This window comes from Kalmanozyma brasiliensis, assembly GCF_000497045.1.
Source record: "Kalmanozyma brasiliensis GHG001 unplaced genomic scaffold PSEUBRA_SCAF6, whole genome shotgun sequence".
Lineage (NCBI taxonomy): Eukaryota > Fungi > Basidiomycota > Ustilaginomycetes > Ustilaginales > Kalmanozyma > Kalmanozyma brasiliensis.
Window position 1 is genome coordinate 319623 of NW_015961989.1, and position 17221 is coordinate 336843.

Genomic DNA, 17221 nt, shown 5'->3' on the forward strand with positions numbered 1-17221 from the left:
CCCAGCCTGCGGCGTTGAGTGTTTGCCCAACATGCCGCCTCGAATCCCGCTGACCCCGGAGCAAAAGCGTATTCGCGTAAGCTTTTTCTCCCACCTTTCCTCGTCCTCATCTGTGTCGCTGACCCCTTCTTTCTCCCTCCCATCTCCCTTCTCTCCGCCCCTTTCTTCTCCTCCCGCCGCCATTCTGTTCTGGACGCTCGCTGCCCTCGCCGCAACAGACAATCATGATCTCCTTCCCCCTGCTCGTAGCGACGACCGTGGTGCTGTTCAAACGGCTCTACCTGGGGGAGGAGCAACGCAAACTGCCGAGTCAGGGCAAGATCGCGCCTCCTCCTGCGTAGCCCGTTTCTCCATTCTCCGCAACCCAACGCAATCGATCACAATTGTGTCGTACGAGGACTGTGTCAGGACGACTGGGACAAGGCTTTGAGCCGTGGTTGTCAGGCGTAGGGAAGGACGAGACGGGAGGGACAACACAAGTGGCAGTGGTAGCGACGGATGAAGCGCGGATCAACACAAGACGCTCATTCGCGGGCAGGAGGCAGCGGCGGCAGTGGCAAGTGACGAGCGTCTCTCGGATCAAAACGTCATTTACCAACATCGAGCCAAGATGCAAGCAGAAACGAGTCATCGACATCGGCAAGCGACGGGCGTGCATCGGAAGAAGAGATGGGCACACCGTCCGGCTAAGGATGGACCCAGAGGCGTCTCACCACGGGTTGCATTGCGAAAGGGCAGCATGTGCGCTCATACAATTTACGGACGAGCGGTCTATTGGCACATGAAGAGGTCTCAGCATGGAAGGCTTGGTGGGCAGCATTCGCTGGATCAGGCGTGCTCCACCGGAAGCGTCCTTGCGAGTTCTGGGAGGGAGAATGTACGCAGGTGACACACAATTCAGACAGGATCGTGAACAAGGGTACACGGCTAGAACAGACGCCAAAGGGGTCATGTCGCAGTCTGTCACCATCTCCTCATCAACTGAACACATTCACATCACAAACGCTGGCACCATATGGAACCGATCTCATTGACTCTACTCTCCCGAACTTGAAAAGATCACCGCATCACTCGGGAACTCCTCCTTGCCGCCCGCACATCCAATCTTCGGCAGGTCAAACTCGACGGTCGCGAGGAGCACCACCGTCTTGGTCTCGTCCTGATTCTTGACCTCGTGGACGCTGACGGGGACGCTGACCTCTTCCATGCCCGCTTTTAGCGGGGTGCGCCGGTCGGTTGGATCCGAGGTGTGCGACGGGATCGCGGATTGTACTGCGCTGGGGCGGACACGGAGGATGAGGCGTTTGCTGCTGTTGGGTGCGAGCGTGCAGGTGACGGTGGAGGAGATGCGTTTGAGCTCCTTGGGTTTGTCCGAGGTCGGTGCCGAGGTGGTGGCCGTGTCGTCCTCCGGCGCTGCGGGTGGAGGGTCGGACTTGCTCGCCTCGCCATCGGCCTGTGCAGCACCGGCGGAAACGTCCTCGGAAGCCGCAGAGGAGGCTGGCAAGCTGGGCACCTTGACACCTAACGCCGTCAACCGATCCTCGTACTTCTTGACCTTGTCCGCATTTCCCTTCCTACTAGCGATCTTGAGCTTCTGAGACAGATTCTCGATCTCTTCCTCCTCCTCCTTGCTCAGCGTGCCCCGCACCTCGTCGTCGCTAGCCGTGCTCAGCCCGACGTCGATCAAACATCGCTGGTGCAGCAGATCATGCGAGTCGATGGCAATGACAAACGAGCGCGACTTGGACGTCGTGTTCGTCAGCACAAAGCTTTCCGGTGTCGACAGCTTGCCTGGCGTGCAAGCGCCAAAGTTGATCGCGCTCGGGTCGACGGCAAAGTTGGGCGTCTTGCGGATGTTCGCCTTGAGCACCACCGTCTGGTCGTTGTCCCGATCCGCGACATTTTCCACCACCAGCTTCTCCTGGAAGGGTCCAGACATGGAGGGCGAGAACACGAACTCGACTTCGCGCTTGCCGTAGCCGGGCACGACGCCGTAGCGCCCGCTGCTGAGCTTGATGTCTCCAGAGGCAATGCTGCCGCTCTTGCGAATGCAGTAGCGCAAAGCCCACTCGCTTCGGTTCTGGATGAGAATCTTGCGCGTTTTCGAATCGCCCTTCTCCATATGACCAAAGTTGATGTGAGGTTGGCCAAGCTCCAGCAGACTGCGGCACGTGTTGCTTCGCAGCATCAGGTCCCGCACCGGCAGCTCGTCTGCTTCCAGCTCTGCCATGCCCGAGAACTCCTCGGATTGTCGGACCACGCCCATGTCGAAGTCGATCAACCTCATAAAGATGCGCGAGTCCTGCTTGCGTGCGTTGCCCTGGATGTGAGGCCGAGTGCTGCCGCTCGGGTGGTAGACAGCGATGACCTGCCCCTCGGAGCGCGGTGGCACTTCGAGCACGGAGAGCGGGATGAGCTTGCCAGCGTCGATGGAGCTCTGCAGCTCCCTTCGCAGGTTGATTTCGGCGCGAACAAACTGCTCTTCGGCCTCTGGACTGCCGAGGAAGAAGGTGCTAAGCATGCTTGTCTGTGCCTCGACAGCAGCGAGCAGGTCTTCTAGCGACATGCGTGACACGTCGACGGGATTCGAGAGCACAGGAGGGGCTTTGCGCTTGCCAGTGAGTGCAGGCGAGAAGTGGACACGCGCTGAGGCATCCCCTGCCTTGCTCTCCTTCGAGCTCTTGCCGGGCTGACGGATTGCCGATGCTGGTTGCGACTTGTTGCCAGAGCTTGCTTGTGCTCCTTCAGCAGCGAAAGCATCCCGTCGCGAGGCATCATGAGCGATAATGTCGTTCGCAAGAGGAGATGGCAGGCGGGGTACGTTGGAAGCAGCTTTGGACGCTGAGGAAGTGGGCGACAGAGAGCCGACTTCGGACCTCCCTTCCGTCGTCTTGTCCTTCGAAGCTTGGCTCGACTTGTTCTTGGACCCTGACTTGGCCTTCGTAGTGCCTCCATTGCTGCTGTCGTCTTCCTGGGCAAGCTTGGCACCAGTGGTCTGACCCAGACTCTTTGGCTTGCCGCCGGTCGTGATGTTCTCGAGAAGCGCATACTTCTTGCTCTTGGCAGGTATGCGGCGGGCATCCACCGGCGGGCCAGAGGCCAGGTCAAGATACTCGAACACACTGATGAGCGTTCGGTCCTTGAACGTGACCGTCTTGCCGTATCCGACGGTGATCCTGCCCTTGCCGCCCTTCTTGAGCGCCGAGACCAGGTTAATCGCGGGCTTCGCCTTGCCTGACGCATTCGACTTCCTCTGCGTAGACACAACGCTGCCGTCCTCCTTCTTGCGGTAGTGGCTGTGCTTCTGCGCCAACCTCCACGAGGCATTCTCCGTCCGCACTGAGGTGGGCGAGTCAACCGAGATGGTCTCGAGGAAACGCTCCTTCAGATCAGCGCCTTTCATCGAGGTCTTTGCCGACTTGGCTTTGCTCGAGCCACCGTTGGAGCTCCCAGCCTTCATCGCCTCGGCCGTTTCTGGACCGCCGCCTTCCATCTCGTCCGGCTGCGTCTCGCTGTACTTGGAGACAGCCGTCTTCGCCTCTAGCTTGGGACTGCTGCCGCGACTTGCATCGCTCGACGGTGCCTTGAGGTATAGCGTGACATCCTCGGGATGCGCGGGGCTCAACTCGAGCGACAGCTTCTTATCTGAGACGTTCTCAATCGTGAAGGTGCGCATGCGCGTCGAGCTGATGTTGACATCGCCAAAGTCGACATAGTTGGACCCGGTCGGTGTGAGAATGCGGTAGAAGAGCGAGTGGAAGCTGATGCGCTGCTTGTCAACGTTTCGGGATCGTACTTCGAAGATCTGATCGCCCTGCCTGTTGAGCAGGTTGGCAACGGTGATCTGCTTGCGGTAGGTCTCGTTGACTCTGCGAGGGAAGGACTCCACCTTGAGCTCGATCGTTTGCCGGGTAGGGATGGCAACCTCATCTCGATACATGCTAAGCACCTTGGACACAAAGCGCAGATCGACACGTGCAGTCAGCTCGGACCTGTTGGTGACCGAGATGTTGGCCGACTTGCGCGTGCCCACCTGCACTTCACCCAAGTCGATCATCTTGGGAGCGATTGAGATGAACGAGGTGCAGGTGCGGCTGTGGCAGACCACGGTCCTCCTCTCGCGACCTCCTCGACTTCGCATGTTGGCAAGTCGCGCGCGCGAGTAATCGAGCGAGATGCGGAACGTCTTCTCGACCAGACGACCTCCGCTGAAGTCGGCGTCCCAAGCAACACGCTCAGGGCGGTACGATACAAAGACGCGGTATTCGCCACCGGGCCTCAGCACGAGCTCTTCCAGCTGGTTGCTCTGTGTGCTCTCGACATTGCGCAATCCAGACAGGGCAGCACTGGCAGTGTTGCGATGCTGATGACGGGCGGAAGTGCCGGAGGAGCCAGCGTTCGAGGAGCCAGCGGGATAGGCAGCCGCTCGACTGTCCTGCGACAAAGCCGTGTGGATGGAGCGTACCGAGCTAGCATCGTCGTGGCGCTCAGACTCGGCAGGCCGGCTGTACGAGGCATTCCGAGACATGTGCCCGGACGAGTTCTGACTGTACGGAGTGGTCGACACGCTCGCTTGGTCAAAGTCTCTGGGCGCAGAGACGAGCGATTGGGGTCGAACAGAGTGGAGGCGGTCCATCAGGTTGAGATGAGGTGTCTCACCCATACCGGAACGAGCCGACTCTGCTGCGGACGACGCAAGGATTGCACTGACGGGGCCCTGCGATGGAGAGCTGGCGGCGGGACGGACGGGCGAGTTGGATCGTGATCCTGCCTGCGATGCAACTGAAGAGGCATCCACACCATCCTCATCCGTCTGTGCGCTTCCGCGGCGACCTCGCATCAGATCTTCACTGCTATCCGCCGCTGGCAGCTCGAGGGCGGGAGGCTCCAATGCAGCGGATCCTTTCGGCACGTGGGCGTGATGCGTCGGTGTCTTGGCGAGCTCGGAAGCGGTCGCGGCCTGTTCACCTCCGGATTCCGACTGTCGGCTATAATCATAGGCGCTCGAAGCACCGTCGAGACCGGCACTGCTGCTGTTGTCTGCTGAGGACATTCGACTGCGGTCGTCCGTGCTGGCTGATGAAAGCGACAACTCGCTCATATGAGCATTCGGTGGAAGCTCCTCTTGATCGGGTGTATCATCCTCGGCCTGTGGCGCCAACTCTGCCAGCTGGAACATGACCTGATAGCCCTGCTGAACGCCGAAAGAGACGTCGAGAAGCACGTCGGCGTTGTTCTTGAGCACGAGCAGCTGCTTGGTCCAGTGTCCGCCGTAGCAGTCGCCAAAGTCGAGGTAGTCGCCGGAGAGGACGGATAGAGCGTCGTCTTTGGCAGTGCCGAGCATGTTGGCTCTGATGACGACACGAATGCTGTTGGCGGAGTTGTGCAGTGACGTGATGGTCAAGACCTGTTCGTAGTCCCGACATGGCTCCTGTGGCTTGAGAGAGACCTTGATCTGCTTAGATGCAAGGCGACCGAGGATCAAGGGGTTGTACGACAGGTTTTCCTGATCACCAGCCCAGACAGAAGGCACCGTCTCGTCCGTGTCAGCATCGTTCAAGCTGATGGGCGGCGTTTGGAGCATGTTGTCGGCGTCTTCGAGCTTCACCTGGCAGAAGCAATCGATTTCGGAGAGATTGCGCAGCGTCAGGGTGTGAGACTGCGAATGGCCGACAATGACATCGCCAAAGTCGAGATAGATGGCCGAGCCGCTGCTCGTCTGTGTGGACGAAGAGTTGAGATCCAGTGGAGTAACAGAGGCGATCGCAGCATCGATCAAAGGTCGACAGCATTGTGCAGCGACGGGGATGCGAATCTTTTGCACGGCAGCGACGGGGATGCGAATCTTTTGCACGTCTCGCTCGTCGGGCTGGGAACGAAGCGCAGAGATGACAGACGAGGCAGCAGACGTGGACGCCGCTTGTGAGCCGTAGGTGCTCGTCGGTCGTGATGAAGCCGAGGCAGAGGCGGAGGAAGGGGGTTGACCGCTCCTTGTCGCATTGCCGTTCTTCGTTTCAACAGCTTCCTCTTCGCTATCAGGCGACGGGAGCAGCCAGCTGGACGCAGTGATGATGCCGCGGAGACCGAAAGCAGGATGCAGTGGACGTGCCGTCTGCGCCCGAGAGGCCACTTTCGAGGCATGCATCTCTGGCGCAGAGCGCGGAGAGGTGAGACCGAGGTCTTCGGTGACACTGCCAACGCTGTCCTGATCCGATGCTGCAGCACTGAAGCTGCCTTGCTGGTCGCCAAAGGTAGCTGGCGTAGACATGGGCGATGTGAGCATGGCATCCTCTGGGCGGGAGATGTGAGGCACAGGCGATGCCAACAGGTCACCGTGCTTGGTGGCAGTGACCTGCGTCGATGTCGAGAGTTGTGTTTTGTAAGGCCAGCTGCCGCTTGAGCGCAATGCTTCAGCTTCCTCGACGAAGTCGGCGGGTCGAAGCACAACATAAACCTTGGTGGTTTGCTGCGGATCTAAAATGAAGGAGTCGGCATTCTCGAGATTGGCAAGGACGTGCCTCCAGCCCCTGAGGTTGGCGGGGACAAAGCCGCCGTTGGTAGCCCAGTTGAAGCTATTGGAAGGCCATGCAACAGGTTCGAACTCGTTCTGATTGGACCTCTTGCGACGCATGAAGCTGAGGCCCTGCCGCAGATCGGACTCGAGCCGGACGAGAGCGCAACGATCGGAGCTACGGTTGGTGACCATGACGTGGTGGACGCAAGGAGCATGGTTGATGTAGCTGCGCTCGAAGCGAAGACAATCCTGGACATTCACCGAGATGCAGGCTGGACCCTGGGAGTGCACCCTCAACTCGGCAGTGTCGTGAAGCTGGGGTGGTCCGATGTGGAGAGAGGCAGGAACCGACTTGCCGTGCGGCTGCAATGATGTCCCGTAGCTCGTACTGGACGAGGCGTTCTGTGTGGATGCTGCCGAAGAGGGAGGCAATGAGACGAGCGAGACGCTGCCACTTGACGAGTTTGTACGGAAGCGAGTCAGAGCACCGCCGTTGTAGTTAGCTCCGGAGCTGGCCGAAGCCTGCGCTTGATCGGTTGGGTTGTCTGTGATCGGAAGGTCGGAAGCGGGCACGCCTCGCAGAGACGGAGAACCATGACTGCTTGAATGCGAACTGCCGGCTCGAGAGGCGGCGTTCGACCTGGCCGGATCAGCGGTGGGTTCTTCCAGGCCAGTGGGTCGAATGGACGGGTTTCGAGCGTCGCGTGCACCGATGAGGGGATTGGTGGAAGGGACCTGTTTAGCGGTGGGTCGAGAAGGACGTTCTGAGGCGAGACTCTCGCGATCGCCGAGAACCCTTTCGAAGGCACCGACCCACTGATGACCCGAGGAGGAATGCGAGTCGCCCGGCTCCTCATCCAGGTCAAAGCGAGGCGACTTGAGCAGGTACGTGTTGTCTGACATGATTGGTAGCCGATATCAAGATGGGGGACCGAGAGAGATAGTCCTGTGCTAGCGATTGAGCTGATGCGAGCGATTCGAACGAATGGGTATAGTCGAAGCTGAGCGGCGACTTTGCGAGACGTGCCGTCGCGATGTCTTGTATAAAGCCTCCAGAGACCTTTGCAATCTTGCGACGGTACTCCTGGAAACGGTCGAGGTCCGGTCGGACGGCCACGGAGGGCTAGGACCGATGAGAGTCGAGATCAATTCGACATAGTGAGCGGAAGATGGTTCCAAAAGAGGATGTGGTAGAGCAGTGGATGCAGGACTGCGTTGACTTAGTAGTGATGCTGATGAGCTGTCGAGAGGCTTCCTGGAAGCTAGCGTTAAGTGCGAGCGACTTATGCTACCTGTCTCGGCGGCTGAGCTGGGCTGAACTGAGCTGAGCTGAAGGTGGATGTCCAAGCGCGATACGGGTTGCGGTGCCAATTCCGATTTGCCTTGTCAGCGAGCGAAAGCTTTCGTCAGGTGGTGTGAGGACGTAGAGAAGGTGGTACGGCAACAGCCGAAAGGGATGCTGATGGAGTCTGGACGAGGAAGAGAGGGCCGCCTATCCCAAGCAGAAGTCGCAGGTCGGTCTAAGCAGCATCTCACCGGCGAGGCGTGGATTGGTATGCGAGCCTCACCTCGAGAAAGTGCAAGTCCGCAGCCAGCCGCAAGCCATATTTTTTCTTTGATTTTGGATTTGCGTGGGTGTGCGTGTGTCCTGGACCCGGGGGTCGTCTGTTTGCTCGCTCCCGAGCTCTCTCTCTCTCGCTTCATCTGTCTTAGTCTGACGACACTGGACAGGCGGCAGCTAACGCGCAGCCAACCGGATGCCTTGGTTTTCGGCTGCGCCTCTACGCATGAAGTCGAGCCTCGAGAAAAGGCCAGAAGGGTCCGCTTGCTCTAGTCACACGCTCTCTCGACATCCGTCGGTCGGCTGCCATTGTTCGGACGAGCCGTCGTCACTCGACAGCAATAAGCTCGATCGAGTGACTGTGTCGCTTTCGGCTGGTCCGCGGAGCATCTTCGAATCGCTCTCTGCGGATGCGTCTGATTCCAGCCGGCCGTTCCGTACAGCTCCATGGACCGGGCGTGGAGACTCTCAAGCCGCAAGTTGTGCTCTCAGTGGCGTCGTTGCTGAGCCATGAAGCGAGGAAGGCCCGAGCTGAAGAAGGTCGTGTCTCGGGTGCAGTCACAACAGAAGTTGACCGATCTCACGAATTGATCCTTGGGATGTCGTCCTTCACGTGAGCTTGGGCATCAAATCGCCGATCCGTTCAATTTACACGAGCCTCGTTTGCGCGACGCGCCCTTTCAACTTTTCTCGGAAAGTAACACTTCCCTCCTCTCCTTCTCTTTCTTCCTCTCCTTTCCTCCTGCTGGCTCCTGCTTCTGGTCACTTCTCCTCCGACTACTGCCTCTCACACGCATCGTCCATCATGCGCATACACGTCAACCTACCGCAGCCGTGTTCGGCAGACAATGCTTCGTCCTCGTCCTCGACCCTCCTGTCCCAAGCACCAGCGCCGCTGACCGCCCTCACCCCATCCGGCGAGCTCATCCTTATCGAGCTTCAAGGCTCGCTCGAGATCGAACACCAGCGACCTTCCGGCGGGCAGGTGCTGGGCACGCTAACATTCGATCCGTTGCGCCCCGACCGGCCGGTGCTGATGGTCTCGCATCACAGATTGGAGGGTAAATTTGTTTCGCTGGTTCGACCGCTGGCGGTGTTGGAGAAGAAGGTGCGCCCCGGCAAGAAGATTACGGAAGGCGTGCTCGTGGATGTGGTCAACAAGCGTGGGAGTGAAGAGGAGAGGGTGGGCACAGTCAAGAAAGCGAGAAGGGACGAGGAGGCTGAGCCTTTGACACCAAGGAAACCTACCCGCGACAGCCTAGATTTCAGCTCCTCCCCACCCCAACCCACGCCCGTCAAATCCAGACCGCTCGGAAAGCCATCCGAGCTCGACACAGTAGACGAAAACGAAGAGGGAGAGCTCGAAGAAGCCCAAACGGCGATCTACTACGACGTGGTCAACGTCATCCGTCGCAAAATTCTCTTCTCAAAACGACCCGAGCCCATTGTCAAACTCAACACTTCACCTTCAATCACACGCGCTCTCAGCACATGATCAGCACTCTAGCAATCACATACCCCATTCACTCCGTTCGAAACAGTCTTGCATTACTGCCCTTTGTACCTCTGCTTCTCAAACACGCCCCAAACTCTCTTCATCAGCACTTTCCCTGCGGAATCCAACAGTCCCACCATCGCAGCGTCTCTCTGTCTGACACCCATCACCTCGCACACGGTCATCATGCCCACCTCCAATTCCTTCCTCACCTCCGCATCCACTACGGCACCTTGGACGGTGAGACATCTCAAATACGCCACCAACACCCCTGTGGCATGCTTGCCAAACGGTTTGGCCAGACTTTCGGCCTTGCCCCCTCCCGCGAGGGGGACGCTCTTGACCACCAACCCCGAGAGAAGTCGTGCCAAGCCCCTCGCTTCGCCCACGCCGAGGGGCGGGACCAGAACGGGATCGAGCCAGGTCGGAAGGTCGCGTCGCAAAGTCCTCCTCTGCGATCCCGATGCACCCCCTCCGTTGCGAAGTTGACGGAACAACGTCACCAGTCTAGCCAGGAGCAGCGACAGCTGCGGCAGAAAGCCCGACATCAGATCCTGACGCAATCGCAACAGTGTGCCCAACGTCGACACCATTCCGCCAAAGATCTTCGCTCGGACTACCTCCAGCTCGCTTCGCTCGAGGTGGACCAAAGCGCGCGCTGGCTCGTCGGCCATACTCGGCCCCGTGAGCGTGGCAAACAGCTGCAGGAGCGCACCCATGTCTTGCGTTCGGAGCAGCATCGCGTGGTTCCCACAGAGGTCGTCGAGGGCGCAGACGGCGGAGACAATGGATCGGAGCTTGATAGGTCCTGCGGTGGCGGTGTTGAGAATCGCCAACCAGGAAGATAGGTGCGAGCGAGCAACTTTGGATGTTCCCTCTGGTGCACTGCCGAGCACGAGGCCGAGGGTCGTGGTGAGCGCCGCTTGATCGTTGTCCACCCCGGCATCGGCGACGAGACTCGCCGTCCCGCGCAAGATCAGCAGGAGGTTGGAGAGGACTTCGTCGTACTGCTCCGCAGTGAAGCGCGAGACGATGCGCTGCAGTCCTTCTGTGAGGCGTCGCTGCTCTCGAAGCCCACTCAGCGATGCGACCAGCGCTGCGTAGGTGCGGCAGATAACAAGGGCGGTCTGAGAACCGCTGGACACCCGGCCGTGCAGATCGATGCTTCGCAGCAGCTCGAGCGTCACGTCGGCTGCAGATCGCAGGATCTTTTGTCGTTCATTTGCTTCGGCGTCGATGAGGGCTTGGGCGCGGCCGAAGACGGTGCACAGCGTCTCCACAATCTCCTTGGACAATGCCAGCGTGTCGCTACTGTCCGTGCCAGCCTCGCCAAGAAGCCGTACCTCCCGCAGGTGATACAGGGAGATGTCGAGCGCCTGTGCGATGTCGCCAAGGGTGTCGAGGTTTATGTATCTTTGGTCGATGATTGCGCGAATGTTTCTCGTAGCGGGGTCGCCTTGGTCGGACGGCTTGTCAGCTATGAGACTGCTGAGAATGGAAGACGTCTCTTGAGCAGCACGCATTTTGAGCGTGATATGACCCTTCTTGCTGCTTGCCTCCACAGCTGCTTCCTGGCGCAGCTGCTTGGCGACGTCAAAAAGTCGCTGCGAGATGCCTGACTTTTGCACGCTCCTCGCTCGTAGCGCCCGAACAACGGCAGAGAAGGCGGCGAGCGTAGCGCGTTTCCAAGCTTGATCGTACTTCTCCTCCGCGCTGCTATCCTGCAAGGACAAGAACGCGTCCAGGGAGGCGAAAGGGTCCTCGTCGCTAACGCTCGTCTCTGTGGCATAGTCTTGCAGCGCTCTCGAGATCAAAGTGCGCAGCTGCGTCCAAGATGCTGTGAAGTGCTTGCTGCCTGTAGATGCCCCTTGATGAGCAGATTCGACGTCACGATCGAGCGCAAGAAGAGCCTTGATCAAGGGTCCACGTGCGCTTTTGTGCACCCACTCGGTCGGAGTAGTCCAAAGCGCCGCGGTGGAATCCAGCCTAAGTTCAAGGTCTGCTTGAGACGATACCTCTCGTTGGACAATCTCGACGATCTGCCTGCGCCAATTGGGCAGCTCGAGAAACGAGGCATTGCGCAACGCCGTAGAAGTGATGTATCGCATCCCGCTCTGGACGTCGTCCTTTCGCAGACTGGGCTGCGCTGTTCGAACGAGAGTGCGAGCGAGCGCTTGAACGATCTCGCCATCTGCGATCGCATCAAAAAGGGGTGCCCATCGGGTCACGATCGCCATCCAGAGCATCTGCATCAGCTCGCCACGCGATCGAATGTGATCAGGGCTGCCTGCCCATGCTCCTGCAACCGAAGCGTGTGTCGACTGCAGTCCGCTAAGCAGGTCATGAAGGTGACCCTTGTCTTCCGAGATCAGTCGACAGTATCGCGATCCCTGCAGTCCGAGGAAGGTATCCCGCTCTGCACGCTGCAGCAGGCTCTGCACGATCTGGAACTGCAATTGTAACATCTGGGGTCCCCCATCTTGCGATGACAACAGCTCAAGGAGAGAGTCTGCTCGCTCGTCGAACGCCTCCTCGAGACACGGAAGGCTCTCTGTCGGCAGGGATCCGTCGAGCTTGACCGCCTCGGATGGGTCGTAGCGCCACTTCTCTGAGAGCAGCGCTTGTCTGACACGCAGCGCAGCTGCTGCTACACCGCAGATGGCGGGCGAGGATGGGGACGAGAGGCAAGCGTCGATGCATGGAAGAATCAGATTATTGTGCAGGTCCTCCGCAGCAGCAACAGAGCGAGCGCGAAGAGTGGGCGCCAAATTGACGCTCTGCAGCACTTGGGCAGCAATCTGAAGCTGCGCGGTCAGCGCAGCTGCCCCTTCTGCCTTTGCATTGTCGGTCTTGCTTGGACTGCTCTGGGAAGTGCGCTGCTTCTTTGATGCTTTCGGAGTCGCGCTGGTCTGCAGTACAGCGGTCAAGCCCTGAGACAGGCTTGTTAGCCTGTGAATGAGGTCCGACACCTGCATCGGCGTCACGTTGTCGCGACAGAGCTTTCCGAGTTCAGCCAGGAAGGTCTGAGACGCGAAGAGAGGCGAGAAGAGTGACCCATCAGGCGACTGGGCGGAGAACTCGGCTGCAAAGGGAAGGCTGCCAAGGATCGTGTTGACGAGGTTCGGGATGCTTCGGAATCTGGCGTCGATAACCGCAACGGCCCGGAAAAGGTCGAGCGCCGCAAGCGTGGACATCGACAGCTCTTCCGGAAGCCACAAAGCTTCTTTAGAGACACGTTGGGCTGCGACCATGGCGAATATCGACGTCAATTCCGGTTCGATGATGGCCTTTTCGAGTTGCCAGAGCGACGTGAGGCAGCTGAAGTGGTCGGCAATCTCGACTTGATTCGCTGGCCCTGGCTCAGTGATGGCTCGACGCAATTCTTGACGAACGACATCGGAGATGACGTTGAAATACGAGCGCCACTCTTCGTGTTCTTCGCATCCCATGATGTAAAGACCGTTGCTCTCGATGCTGCGCAGCAAGCCTCGTCTTGGCGCTGCACTTTCTCGGCAGAACTTAGACGTATCAGAGGATTTGGCAAGGTGCGGCAGGAGCGGGAAGAGCCACTCGGAGAGCATCGTCTTGCGAACGAGAGAAAGCTGAGCTTCACGGACGGTGCCCGAAGAGGTGTTGCTGAAGCTGACTATCGAGTTGAGTGCCTCACTTCGATAAAGCTTCGCGTAGAGGAGATTGGTGAGCGCAGGAAGACAGCTGAGCGTGACGCTTTCGAGCGCTTCGTCCTCCATGAAGCCGTGCAATTGAGCGACGATACCTGCGGTGGGAACTTTTGCCTCCTTCCAGGTCGGCCTTGCCGTTATCTGCGCTTGACGTCCTGCTTGCAAGAGCGAACGCTGGACGTCCTCGGTGAATAAGGACTCAGCAGCGATCTGCTGTAAAGCCTCGATTGTCGCCAATTCTTGCGCTGTGTATAAGCCGTCTTCAGCGTCTCGTGTTCCAAGTGCGTACAGAGCACGCAAGAGAGACAGGAAGGCATGGCTGCAAAAGTGCTGATGGTTTCGTTTGGCATTTGAGCCGTATTGCAACGCAGTCGACCAAGGCTTGACGATGGCTAGGAGGATCGTGAGCCCCTTCTGCTGCTCTTTCACGCCACGTGACTCGGCGAAGAAGTCGAGCCAAGCCTGTATCGAGTCTGTGGCTGCCTCGATGTTGGTGGCTGCTGTTCTTGACGTAGCTGGAGGGAGCAGCTTCTCTAGAGACACCGATGCGGAAGAGAGCAACTCCTCCAGCTGAGACTGCGATAGAGTCTGATCTTGAGCAAGTTTTCTCGCAAAGGCGCCAGCGAGAGCGAGGACAGGCTGAGTGTTGGCAAGGTGAGACAGCCAACTGCGCTTGGCTGCTTCGGAGAGGTCCGCCTGGTTGCTGGTCTGGGCGGTGACGATGCCGGCAAGAAGCTGCCATGCTTTGAGATTCAGCTCGACTGTCCCTGCTGATGTCGAGGACTGCTGCTGTTGGTGTTGCTTCGCCTTGTTCTTTCCCTTGTTGGGTGTGCCAGGAGCCGCGGCGGACGGAGAAGCCTTCAGCGAAGAGCAAAGGTATTCGAGGACCCATTGCGATAGCAGATCTGCCTTTTTGGGCACAAAGAAGCTGTCTGTTTGCCATGCTTCGAGGGCAATGTCGATCTTGCTGACTCCGTTTGATGGTGGTTGCGGTACACGGAGGGTCTTGACGAGCTGTTCTGAGGTTGTTATGGAAGCCGAGGCCAGTGCTGACGAGCCTGGACTCGTTCCTGCACTCGGCCCAGCCGCGACCGTCGCACTACTCCGTGTCGCTGTCGGCATGTTGCTCCTGATGATCTGCTCGTACGCCTTGCGAGACAGGTGAGGAGGTCGTCGTTGATGTTGAGGAGAGCCTGAGTACCAAGGCTGTCTTTGGTTGTGGAGGACACGAACTCCAAAAGTCAACTCAAAAAAAGTTTGAGGCAGCAGACCGCTTCCTCGAGAAGACCCTGAATTTAAGATTTTGCTTTGGCCAAAGAAGAGCAGTGTTCTTCTTATCGCGCGAGAAGAGCAGCCCAGCCCTTCTTCCGTTCGAGGTTTTCGGACAAGTGTCACCAAACCATCATCTCGCTTTGACCTTCACCATCTTCGCCAGCATATCCCTCCATCGTCACCTGCAACAGACCCGTCGACCACGCACATACCATCACGATGCTCCAGACCACCCTCCGCGCCCTCTCGAGGCGCACAGCGGCCGTCGCGCCAGCACAGGTCCGACTCTGCTCCTCCTCCGCCTGCTCGTCCACCCTGCTCAAGAGCGCATCGCTCAAGTCTCCTTCGCTCGCCTCGTCTTCCACACTCGCATCGACATCACCAGCATCATCAGCGTTGAAGTCGCTGGATCAGCAGCAGAGGGGCATGAAGGTGCGCTCGTCCGTCAAGAAGTTCTGCGACGGCTGCTCGGTCGTCCGCCGCAAGGGGAGGCTCTATGTGATCTGCAGCAAGGATCCCAAGCACAAGCAGGTACGTATGAACACTTCTGAGACTCTCGTTTGTTTGAGCAAGTAGCTGACTCGTTTCTGTCCGTTCCTTCGCTCCAATCTCTACTCTACAGCGTCAGGGCTAACGCGATACACAGAACCATATGATCGACTCAACCACTTTCACCCTTTGTACTTGTACGGAACTCATCTGCCTCGACATGCATCTTTCACACTGAGTTCGGACAGACTTGGACGATGTGGGCGGATACTCGGACATGAGTAGCTGACATTCCTTGCTTTTCCGCACCGCTACGATGAGTCGCTGAATGCGTGTGTTTGGAGTAGACGCTCTGCTAGAATCTCCCCTCACTCCGGCTGCTTCGCCTCCTGCTGCTGGATCAGCCCTTCAATCTCCCGAATCTCCATCTCGACATCGGCCATCCTCTGATTGACCCCGCTGAGCCTCTCCTTGAGCTTGCTCTCGTACTCTTCGTCCGAGACGCTCCTGATCGGCATAGCATTCTTGACCTTTCCCATCCAGCCTGTTTTCCCCTCGTCCTTCTTCACCTCTGCGATCGGGGCGACAGCTTGGGACGCTGCGACTGCTGCGTCGCTCCCATTCGGCACTGCCACCTGTCTTGGTGCTGGCCTGATCATCGTATCCCGCACAATCCTCGCTTCGTTCCCCAAAAACTGCAACCCGGCACACGCAACCCCAAAAGTCACCACGCCCTTGTGCACCGCCCCCACTCCTCTCGTTAGCACCGCCGCCCCTGCGCCCACCACCGCACCCGCCAGGCTCGAAGCAAGCACCTTGTCCGAATGCCTGTTCGTCGCCACCGTCCTCAATCGCATCGTGCGCTCCTTCAAATCCGGTCCGCTCGAAGTCCGATTCAACACGGGAGACATGACGTACTCCCGCACCGCAAAGAACGGAAAGGCAAAGGCGAAGGATGAAAAGGCCATTCGAGTACCAAGCACGGTTCCGGCACCTTGACGACCACGCAGGACGCCGTAGATCGAACCGCCCACGCCACCGGCGAGCGCGGTGAGAAGGGAGCCTTTGACGACTTGGATGGGTGCGTCGGATTCGAGCTGGTAGGTGCTGGAAGGGGGTGGTTCGAGGACAGAGAAGACGCCGTAGCCGCGTTTGGCGTTGCGTGCCGACTTAGCGGCGGGATCGTCGAGGAACTCGTTGTTGCCCCAGCCGCTCGATTGCGGGGAGAACGTGGCGGGCGAGGACCAGCGTGGATCGTCCTCGGCGCCGGAGAGCGTCATCACTGGCTCGTCACGGTTGCGAGGAGGGGCGCGTGGCGACGAGGGCGCACCCGAGGACTGTGGTCGAGCTGCTGGGTTGGCGGCGGTAGAGAAGGTCGAGGGATCCTGCGAGTTGTTCTGCCCGGACTGGGACGAGGCCGTTCGGTTGCCGTAGGCGGTGCGAGCGTTGTCCTGTCGGATCTTGTCCCACTTGCTGGGCTCGACGCCGCGTTCGCCTCGCAATTGCGCCCATCGTGTGCCTGCTCCTGTTCCATCCGGCGGGCTGCCTGAAGATGGCTCGGATGCTGCTGTCCTGCCACCATTGCCGCGTGGGCTCGACGACCCCTGAGCTGCCGAGTATGCGTTGAAAGCATCGGCCGTACTCGCCCCGTTATCGAACCCAGCTCCGTAGCTCGATGCATCCCTCTCGCCACCCCATTCCTGCTGCTGCTGCGGTTGCTGCGGTTGCTGATCGAACTCCGTCTCGCCATTCAACCCTTTTGGCGGAGCCACTCCGACCTGCGGTCTCTTCCCCTGTCTCCTCTCCTCCATAGCTCCCGTCAGTACCGCCCTCAAATGCTGTGGATCCTCCACATCCTTCAGCACGTTCCTGCTCATCAGAATTCCAACCGGCATCGTCAAGAACGATCCGCCCAAGCCGCCTACCACGCACCATCCGAGCTTCGATATCAATCTGGGCTGCGGCTTGCGGCGCGCCAACAGCACCCATGTTCCCGCCGCACCGAGCAGCCAGCCTCCGTATTTGGTCGTGTCGACATTGCGCTTGATCGTCCGGAGAGCGGCGAGCTCGCGCTGGGTGAGCTGCTTTTCGGACTGGGTGCCGGCGAGACCAGGAAGCGCGGTGGTCCCGGCACCACCAGAGCCAGGACGGTTCGCGCCTTGACCGGAAGAGGAGGATTGGTCGTTCATCTGCGTGATATGCTCGAAGGT

General features: G+C 59.0%; 5 protein-coding genes across 5 annotated transcripts; 2 read left to right on the plus strand and 3 right to left on the minus strand.

Moving 5' to 3' along the window:
- Positions 1 to 1036: 1036 nt before the first annotated feature.
- Positions 1037 to 7417, minus strand: PSEUBRA_005486 (uncharacterized protein; the record flags this gene model as incomplete). Its single annotated transcript, XM_016438922.1, has 1 exon — positions 1037 to 7417. The coding sequence occupies one exon, from the start codon at positions 7415 to 7417 to the stop codon at positions 1037 to 1039; it is 6381 nt and encodes a 2126-aa protein (XP_016290209.1).
- A 1463-nt stretch (positions 7418 to 8880) lies between these two features.
- PSEUBRA_005487 (Chromosome transmission fidelity protein 8) lies at positions 8881 to 9570 on the plus strand (the record flags this gene model as incomplete). The annotated part of the gene is made up of 1 exon (XM_016438911.1): positions 8881 to 9570. One exon carries the CDS (start codon positions 8881 to 8883, stop codon positions 9568 to 9570), a length of 690 nt encoding a protein of 229 aa, XP_016290210.1.
- A 53-nt stretch (positions 9571 to 9623) lies between these two features.
- PSEUBRA_005488 (Nucleolar 27S pre-rRNA processing, Urb2/Npa2, C-terminal) lies at positions 9624 to 14372 on the minus strand (the record flags this gene model as incomplete). The annotated part of the gene is made up of 1 exon (XM_016438932.2): positions 9624 to 14372. One exon carries the CDS (start codon positions 14370 to 14372, stop codon positions 9624 to 9626), a length of 4749 nt encoding a protein of 1582 aa, XP_016290211.2.
- Positions 14373 to 14741: 369 nt separating this feature from the next.
- PSEUBRA_005489 (Ribosomal protein L36) lies at positions 14742 to 15156 on the plus strand (the record flags this gene model as incomplete). The annotated part of the gene is made up of 2 exons (XM_016438910.1): positions 14742 to 15053; positions 15145 to 15156. 2 exons carry the CDS (start codon positions 14742 to 14744, stop codon positions 15154 to 15156), a joined length of 324 nt encoding a protein of 107 aa, XP_016290212.1.
- A 223-nt stretch (positions 15157 to 15379) lies between these two features.
- Positions 15380 to 17200, minus strand: PSEUBRA_005490 (uncharacterized protein; the record flags this gene model as incomplete). The annotated part of the gene is made up of 1 exon (XM_016438919.1): positions 15380 to 17200. One exon carries the CDS (start codon positions 17198 to 17200, stop codon positions 15380 to 15382), a length of 1821 nt encoding a protein of 606 aa, XP_016290213.1.
- Between the last annotated feature and the right edge of the window lie 21 nt (positions 17201 to 17221).